This window comes from Coregonus clupeaformis, chromosome 1 (assembly GCF_020615455.1).
Source record: "Coregonus clupeaformis isolate EN_2021a chromosome 1, ASM2061545v1, whole genome shotgun sequence".
NCBI lineage: Eukaryota > Metazoa > Chordata > Actinopteri > Salmoniformes > Salmonidae > Coregonus > Coregonus clupeaformis.
In genome coordinates, this window is record NC_059192.1 from 14,099,501 (window position 1) to 14,109,570 (window position 10,070).

At 42.0% G+C, this 10,070-nt stretch overlaps 1 protein-coding gene across 1 annotated transcript; it reads left to right on the top strand.

Moving 5' to 3' along the window:
- The first annotated feature begins 5,245 nt into the window (after window positions 1-5,245).
- On the top strand, window positions 5,246-8,064 carry LOC121582041 (interferon-induced protein with tetratricopeptide repeats 5-like). The gene is made up of 2 exons (XM_045224070.1): window positions 5,246-5,525; window positions 5,692-8,064. The coding sequence occupies exons 1-2, from the start codon at window positions 5,521-5,523 to the stop codon at window positions 7,112-7,114; spliced, it is 1,428 nt and encodes a 475-aa protein (XP_045080005.1). The 5' UTR covers window positions 5,246-5,520; the 3' UTR covers window positions 7,115-8,064.
- The last annotated feature ends 2,006 nt before the right edge of the window (window positions 8,065-10,070 follow it).

Below are 10,070 nucleotides of genomic sequence, written 5' to 3' on the forward strand. Positions count from 1 at the left end.
GTTTCCATTGAAATACTGCTGTATGCATTTAAATGTGTTTCTGTTCTGTAACTGTAACTTCAAGTAGTGTTTACGTTTCTTAAGTTTGATTTCAAAATAAATATAGAGTTAGAAACATGTTTTCTTAAGTAACATATTCTATGTATTTGGATGTGTCCCATTTCAGGTTAATTAGATATGACCATTCAACTGTAATAGCTCATGTAACTGACATTAACATTGTGGTAATATCTTTTATTATCTTTACACAATCTTTGAGCATGTTAACATTATTATCTACTTGACTGCAAAAGCAACATTGCTTGTGTATTCCTTGACTACATGACATACATTTTTTATTACAGAATTATTGTGTGTAATGCAATCAGACAGGGAAAACAAGACTCTGGTGACAGTGACTTTGGTACGCTGACTATAATCACCCGAAGACAGCTTCTGTATTATGGCCAACATTATTATATGTTATTATATAATATGTAGTAGCTACTGTACATTTCGAGTACAGTAGCTACTAACTACCTAACGTTAACGCTTCAGATAATGAGGTTAGAAAAACAGCTGAATGGTAGGTAGCTAGCTGGCATAATTACAGGTACTCTTAAGCGTGGAATAACATTGGAAACAACTATCCACAGTTGCTAATAGTTACCAGTAGCTACCTTCTAGCTAGCTAGCTTTATTGGTCCAGGTAGTGGGTTAGCTAGCCTCGTGCTTCGCCGGGCTCAGCCGAATACAATACTTACCTACAATAATTACCTACAATAACCTACAATAACTACCTAGATAAACTACCTACAATACCTAACTACAATACCTACCTACCTACAATCGAAATACATGGTTTAATCTTTACTCGACACCATATGAGCCAAGCTTACCTCCCGCCAGAGAGAGACACAACCTCACCCGTCGCTGTCCAAGTCCGAAAAAAGAAACCCTTGAAACCCTACCTCTTTAAGGAATACCTGGAATAGTATAACGCAATCCTTCTACCCCCCCTTCCCCCACCCCCCCATTTAAAAAAAAGAAAAAAGTGGTATCATAAGTTGAATGCACCAATTTGTAAGTCGCTCTGGATAAGAGTGTATGCTAAATGATGTAAATGTAAATCTAAATGTAAATGACTTATTACATGGTTAAGTATTCCTCAATAAATGCAGCTCTACCATGTTTATGATACATAGGCTATAGTATCTCAAATGCAAATGGATCCATCATCCCATTTCCTGAAACATGAGCTTTGATGAAAATGAGATAAATCTGTGTGGGAGTTTGGAGGAATGGGCCTCAACTTGTCCATATGGAACAGTAGGCCTATAGGTATTGACAGTTAAAGCCTATCCTCAGTAAACCAGGCTTTGAGGACCAAAACCCTATGCCTAGTTATAATCACTCACTATCTGATGACATTGTCAGAGGAAATGAAACTTTGAAAAGCAACTCATAGCATCGATTCAATAAACTAATGTTTATTTGCCAAAAACTGGTTAAAAGGCCCTAATTTGTCTACTGTCTTATGCCCTTTGGTTGGTATTTGGTTGGTCTGCTATAACAATGTCTACTTTGCACACCAATATTCTGCACTTCTGTTTTCATTATAAAATACAGGTAACTGCCAAAATAAAGGAAACACTAACATAAAGTGTCTTAATAGGCCGTTGGGCACCTCCCTAAGCATGATGGGATGGCGCCGGAGGGGGATGGCTGCTGTTTTATAGGCTCTTAACCAACCGTGCTATTTTGTTGGTTTTATCGCATTGTTTGTAACTTATTTTGTACATAATGTTGCTGCTACCGTCTATTTTGACCGAAAAGAGCTTCTGGATATCAGAACAGCGATTACTCACCTTGAACTGGACGATAAATGTTTATTTAATGAGTCGGACGAGAGGGATTTGCTCCAGACACCTGACAGGGCCCTCATCCCCGTCATTCGCAGTAGAAAGAGAAGGGGATTTTGCGGAAGGTGATTGGGGTGCCTGGTAAGGAGCCGGCTAATCTGCCTTTGCCATCGGTACTATTGGCCAACGTACAATCGCTTGATAATAAAGTGGATGAATGGGACATTAAAAACTGTAATATCTTATGTTTCACAGAGTCGTGGCTGAAAGACGACATGAATAACATACAGCTGGCGGGTTATACACTGTATCAGCAGGATAGAGCAGCAGCCTCTGGTAAGACAAGGGGTGGCTGTCTGTGTATATTTATAAACAACAGCTGGTGCACGATATCTAAGGAAGTCTCAAGGTTTTGCTCGCCTGAGGTAGAGTATCTCATGATAAGCTGTAGACCACACTATCTACCAAGAGAGTTTTCATCTATATTCTTCGTAGCTGTCTATTCAATGAACTGTATACGGCCATAAGCAAACAGGAAAACGCTCATCCAGTGGCCGGGGACTTTAATGCAGGGAAACTTAAATCCGTTTTACCTCATTTCTACCAGCATGTTAAATGTGCAACCAGAGGGGAAAAAAAACTCTAGACCACCTTTACTCCACACACAGAGATGCGTACAAAGCTCTCCCTCGCCCTCCATTTGGCAAATCTGACCATAATTCTATCCTCCTGATTCCTGCTTACAAGCAAAAACGAAAGCAGGAAGCACCAGTGACTTGGTCAATAAAAAAGTGGTCAGATGAAGCAGATGCTAAGCTACAGGACTGTTTTGCTAGCTCAGACTGGAATATGTTCCGGGGTTCATCCGATGGCATTGAGGAGTACACCACGTCAGTCACTGGCTTCATCAATAAGTGCATCGATGAAGTCATCCCCACAGTGACTGTACGTACATACCCCAACCAGAAGCCATGGATTGCAGGCAACATCTGCACTGAGCTAAAGGGTAGAGCTGCCACTTTCAAGGAGCGGGACTCGGATGTGGCAGGGCTTGCAAACTATTACAGACTACAAAGGGAAGCACAGCCGCGAGCTGCCCAGTGACACGAGCCTACCAGACGAGCTAAATTACTTCTATACTCGCTTCGAGGCAAGTAACACTGAAACATGCATGAGAGCATCAGCTGTTCTGGACAACTGTGTGAGCACGCTCTCCGTAGCCAATGTGAGTAAGACCTTTAAACAGGTCAACATTCACAAGGCTGCAGAGCCAGAAGGATTACCAGGACGTGTACTCCGAGCATGCGCTGACCAACTGGCAAGTGTCTTCACTGACATTTTCAACCTCTCCCTGTCTGAGTCTGTAATACCAACATGTTTCAAGCAGACCACCATAGTCCCTGTGCCCAAGAACACTAAGGTAACCTGTCTAAATGACTACTGACCCGTAGCACTCACGTCTGTAGCCATGAAGTGCTTTGAAAGGCTGGTCATGGCTCACATCAACACCATTATCCCAGAAACCCTAGACCCACTCCAATTTGCATACCGCCCCAACAGATCCACAGATGATGCAATCTCTATTGCGCTCCACACTGCCCTTTCAGACCTGGACAAAAGGATCACCTATGTGAGAATGCTATTCATTGACTACAGCTCAGCGTTCATCACCATAGTGCCCTCAAAGCTCATCACTAAGCTAAGGACCCTGGGACTAAACATCTCCCTCTGCAACTGGATCCTGGACTTCCTGACGGTCCGCCCCCAGGTGGTAAGGGTAGGTAACAACACATCTGTCATGCTGATCCTCAACACGGGGGCCCCTCAGGGGTGCATGCTCAGTCCCCTCCTGTACTCCCTGTTCACTCATGACTGCATGGCCAGGCACGACTCCAACACCATCATTAAGTTTGTCGATGACACAACAGTGGTAGGCCTGATCACCGACAACGACGAGACAGCCTATAGGGAGGAGGTCAGAGACCTGGCTGTGTGGTGCCAGGACAACAACCTCTCCCTCAACATGATCAAGACAAAGGAGATGATTGTGGACTACAGGAAAGATAAGAGGACCGAGCACGCCCCCATTCTCATCGACGGGGCTGTAGTGGAGCAGGTTGAGAGCTTCAAGTTCCTTGGTGTCCACATCACCAACAAACTAAAATGGTCCAAGCACACCAAGACAGTCGTGAAGAGGGCACGACAAAACCTATTCCCCCTAAGGAGACTGAAAATATTTGGCATGGGTCCTCAGATCCTCAGAAGGTTATACAGCTGCACCATTGAGAGCATCCTGACTGGTTGCATCACCGCCTGGTATGGCAACTGCTCAGCCTCCCACCGCAAGGCACTACAGAGGGTAGTGCGTACGGCCCAGTACATCACTGGGGCCAAGCTTCCTGCCATCCAGGACCTCTATACCAGGCAGTCAGAGGAAGGCCCTAAAAATTGTCAAAGACTCCAGCCACCCTAGTCATAGACTGTTCTCTCTGCTACCGCACCGCAAGCTGTACCGGAGCGCCAAGTTTAGGTCCAAGAGGCTTCTAAACAGCTTCTACCCCCAAGCCATTAGACTCCTGAACATCTAATCAAATGGCTACCCAGACTATTTGCATTGCACCCCCCCCTTATTTTACGCTGCTGCTACTCTGTTTATTATCTATGCATAGTCACTTTAATAACTCTACCTACATATACATATTACTCGGTACCTGTACCCCCTGTATATAGCCTCGCTATTGTTATTTTACTGCTGCTCTTTAAAGATGTGTTACTTTTTTTTATTTCTTTTTTTTTAGGTATTCTTTCTTAAAACTGCATTGTTGGTTAAGGGCTTGTAAGTAAGCATTTCAGTGTAAAGTCTACACCTGTTGTATTCGGTGCATGTGACAAATAACATTTGATTAGATTTGATGTTAACTGCTTAATTAACTCAGGAACCACACCTGTGTGGAAGCACCTGCTTTCAATATACTTTGTATCTCTTATTTACTTAAGTGTTTCCGTTATTTTGGCAGTTATCTGCATCTGACGTGCAATGTATCTGGTGGCTTATAAGCATTTTCAGGAGACTGGAACATCATTATCAGAGAATAGGCAACTCTCAGTAAAGTAATAATATACCAGAGTAAAACATGGTCTGTCTATATCTCCAGGTTTGGATGAATGCCCTGCACTCAACTGTTATTAAATTGACATTTACTTTCTGAAGTTTTACAACGCCATTGATTTCAAATGTAAGATATATTTTCTTCATAATATCTCCAAAACAGAATTTCTGTGGAGCAAAATATGTGCTGTGTTATGTCGTTTACGCATATCCCTCTCACTGAGGACGCGCGCGTCATCCATTAAAGGGCACTCCCACGTGAGGTAATCGTTCACTGGATGAGAAGAAACGAAACTTAGGCTACTCTAAGCAACTCGGAGAATTGTTGGACTAGTCTTCCAGAGTGACAATACTCGTCCTTTCGCTTCATATAGGGACGCCAATTGGTACTATTATTGAAAAAGACGTCAACTACCGTAGGCTACTTTACACTTCTGCTTAATATAAAACAAATATTGTACCTGGGCACGGAACGCGAATGGTGTGACAGCAGTCCAGCACAGCAGTTGCTCATTATCGGAGTGTAGCCACCTGAGCACAGTTGTTGCTTTATGTGCAAGTGCTATTGAAATGAGGTAAATTTGCCATCTTATGTCTTTCTATGACTACTTTACTAAGCACATGGTAATACAGTGAACCAAATTAGATTCTGAATGAACACTTGCCAAAATCTATGATTTTTGTAACAATGAGCTATGTGAAATTGTCAATAATATAGTCACTAATATATACTATTTTCAGCTCCATTCGAACCAAACTACTTCAACTGGAGTGCCGCTTCACCTGGGATTTGAAGGAAGATGACATGGATACTGATAATCTACAGACCAGGCTCAAGGACCAGATTGAGTTAGGTCTCGGGAAAAAGGCCGGGATTGCACGGACATTCAGCATTCTGGCCTACATCAAATACCTGAAGGGTTACCCAGTGGAGGCAATGGCTAACTTGTTAAAGGCTGAGGAGCTCACGAGAGAGCACCATGGTGAGGACTGTGAGAAACATCTCATTGTCACCTATGGAGACCTTTCCTGGTTACATTACCATGTGGGTGATTACGTCAAGTGCCAGAGCTACTTAGAGAAACTGGAGGAGATGAAAGAGAAGTTTCCAACTAGTTCCAAATCTGTCCTCCACCCTGAGGTCTATGGCGAGAAGGGTTGGACCTTCCTCAAGTTCTCCTATAAATACTATGACAAAGCACTAGAATGCTTCAAGAAAGCTCTGGAACTGGAGCCTGAGGAGAGTGAGTGGAATGCAGGTTACGCTATTGCATTGTATCGTACAGAAAAAGAGCTCTCGAGTGTTGATGACTCGCCAGCTATTAAGCAGCTGAGACGTGCCATAGAGATTAACCCACAAGACGCAGTCCCCATGGTCCTACTGGGCCTGAAACTGGCTATCTATAAAAGATTTGGGGAGGCAGAGGAGTTAGTGGAGAAAGCTCTGGAGATGTCCCCAGACTGTCCGCACGTGACACGTTATGTAGGGAAGTTTCTCCGGCAACAGGGGCACGTTGACAAGTCCATTGCTCTGTTGAACAGAGCACTAAAGCGTACAAGCCAGTCTGCCATAATACACCATCAATTGGCTCTCTGCTACAAGAAAAAAAAGATCTCAGTATGCAAGAGTGGAAGCTTCCATGGTAAGGGTGCTGAGATCCAGAAGCTACTCTGTAAGTGCATTCAACATCTGGAGATGGCTACTTCACTGAAGTCTTCTTTCATCTATGCCATGGCTGAGCTTGCACTGCTCTACGGAGAGTGTAAAGATATCACCAAGGCAGAGGAACTGTTCCAGAAAACCTTTGAGAAAGCCTTAGCTAAGAATGACAGTCTGCAGGTGGTCAACTTGATGTACGGCCAGTTCCAGCAGTATCACAACAAATGTGAACCTCTGGCTATCAAGCACTACACAGAAGGTTTGGAACTGCAGAAGGACACTGCTGAAGGGAAGAGTTGTGCCCATAAACTGAAAATGATCGCAGAGAGGCGTGTCTCCCAAGACCCCATGGATGGAGAGGCCTGTGGTATTCTGGGGTTTGTCTATAGAGTGGAGGGGAAGAAAGAACAGGCCATAGAGTGGTATGATAAGGCTGTGGTGCATGATTGCAATGCTGAATACCTTTCTGCACTCTGTGAACTTCGCCTCTCTCTACAGCAATAATACACCAGAGTAAAACGTTAATCTACACTCAATAATCGAGTAATAAAGCCTGCAAGGGTGCATGCATCCACTTAATCTTTGTTAGACCTAGTTAAAATTCTCCCTGATTGAAGATTGATATGATTTAGCATAGTTAAAAAAAAAACACAGAAATTGCTTTATGTTTGTGTGTGTAAGTATGGTTTGGGTCATTTGAAGATATAGTTATGAAATTTAAATATATTATTGTATTCTACATGTGCTTTTAGGTTTATAGGCATTTACTGCACTTTTATTTACAATACACTTTAATAAAACAATTTTATTATTTCCACTACTGTATGACAAAAAAAAAACAATTTATTGAAAGAAAAAACAACATCAAAATGCTTAGTGTTAGTCTGAGTCTTCTTGAAGTTGTAACAGCTTTCAGGGCTTTACAGAGTCAAAATGTATATTGTCAATGACCGTGGTGCTCATGCAATTAAACCAAGGGTGCTAGGACACCTTCCCTTTCATCTTAATCCATTATGGGTAGAATCAACAAATATGACATCATCACCCATTGTGTATGATGATGTCATATGGCTGAGTATACCTTTAATGCCAAGCTCAGAAAGGTCTAACAAGGGATATTCTAATATAGAACAAGAGAACTGTCCTCCTAGCCCTCTGATTTAAGTACACAGTAACATGCTGCATCAAGTGGCAGTGTAATAATCAATTTTGTATATCTTTACAGAACTATGCAATTTGGTGTACACAATACATACAGTATTAAGCTAAAATCATCCCGTCTTTAATGTCATCGATTACTGTGTATGAAATTGGTATGAAAATGTACATCACCAACCTTTATAAATGAATAATGACTAATTCATCATTAATTCATAAGAAGTTCCAGTCATTAAGGTGTCCATTAACATCCATTTTGATAGATCAGAGACCAGGGTTGCCTGTGGGTGCTTTTATTTGGCCCCCAAATTTTCTGAGCAAAGAAATAATATATATATATATATATATATATATATATATATATAATACACACACACACACTACCGGTCAAAAGTTTTAGAACACCTACTCATTCAAGGGTTTTTCTTTATTTTAACTATTTTCTACATTGTAGAATAATAGTGAAAGACATCAAAACTATGAAATAACACAAATGGAATCATCATCAATATTTTATATTTGAGATTCTTCAAATAGCCACCATTTGCTTTGATGACAGCTTTGCACACTCTTGGCATTCTCTCAACCAGCTTCATGAAGTAGTCACCTGGAATGCATTTCAATTAACAGGTGTGCCTTCTTAAAAGTTAATTTGTGGAATTTATTTCCTTCTTAATGCGTTTGAGCCAATCAGTTGTGTTGTGACATGGTGGGTGAGGGGGGTGGGGGGTGGGGGTGGGGGTGCGGGTGTGAGGGTATACAGAAGATAGCCCTATTTGGTAAAAGACCAAGTCCATATTATGGCAAGACCAGCTCAAATAAGCAAAGAGGAACGACAGTCCATCATTACTTTAAGACATGAAGGTCAGTCAATACACAACATTTCAAGAACTTTTAAAATGTATTTAAGTGCAGTCGCAAAAACCATCAAGCGCTATGATGAAACTGGCTCTCGTGAGGACCGCAACAGGAATGGAAGACCCAGAGTTAACTCTGCTGCAGAGGATACGTTCATTAGAGTTACCAGCCTCAGAAATTGCAGCCCAAATAAATGCTTCACAGAGTTCAAGTAACAGACACATCTCAACATCAACTGTTCAGAGGAGACTGTGAATCAGTCCTTCATGGTCGAATTGCTGCAAAGAAACCACTACTAAAGGACACAAATAAGAAGAAGAGAATTGCTTGGGCCAAGAAACACGAGCAATGGACATTAGACCGGTGCAAATGTGTCCTTTGGTCTGGAGTCCAAATTTGAGATTTTCTGTTCCAACCACTGTGTCTTTTTGAGACGCGGTGTGGGTGAATGGATGATCTCAGCTTGTGTATTTACCACCGTAAAGCATGAAGGAGGTGGCGTTATGGTGTAGGGTGCTTTGCTGGTGACACTGTCTGTGATTTATTTAGAATTCAAGGCACACTTAACCAGCATGGCTACCACAGCATTCTGCAGCGATACGCCATCCCATCTGGCTTGGGCTTAGTGGGACTATCATTTGTTTTTCAACAGGACAATGACCCAACACACCTCCAGGCTGTGTAAGGGCAATTTTTCCAAGAAAGAGAGTGATGTAGTGCTGCATCAGATGACCCGGCCTCCACAATCCCCCGACCTCAACCCAATTGAGATGGTTTGGGATGAGTCGGGCCGTAGAGTGAGGGAAAAGCAGCCAACAAGTGCTCAGCATATGTGGAACTCCTTCAAGACTGTTGGAAAAGCATTCCAGGTGAAGCTGGTTGAGAGAATGCCAAGAGTGTGCAAAGCTGTCATCAAGGCAAAGGGTGGCTATTTGAAGAATCTCACATATAAAATATATTTTGATTTGTTTAACACTTTTTTGGTAACTACATGATTCCATGTGTTATTTCATAGTTTTGATGTCTTCACTATTATTCTACAATGTAGAAAATAGTAAAAAATAAAGAACAACCCTTGAATGAGTAGGTGTTCTAAAACTTTTGACCGGTAGTGTACGTATACTGAACAAAAATAGAAATGCCACATGCAACAATTTCATTGATTTTACTGAGTTACAGCTCATATGAGGAAATCAGTCAATTCATTAGGCCCTAATCTATGGATTTCACATGACTGGGACTACAGATATGCATCTGTTGGTCACAGATACCTTAAAAAGAATGGGCATCAGGATCTCATCACAGTATGTTTTTTCCCTCAAATTGCCATCGATAAAATGCAATTGTGCCCATTGTCTGTGCCTTATGCTTGCTCATACCATAAACCCACCATCACCATGGGGCACTCTGTTCACAACGTTGACATCAGCAAACGTTGACATCA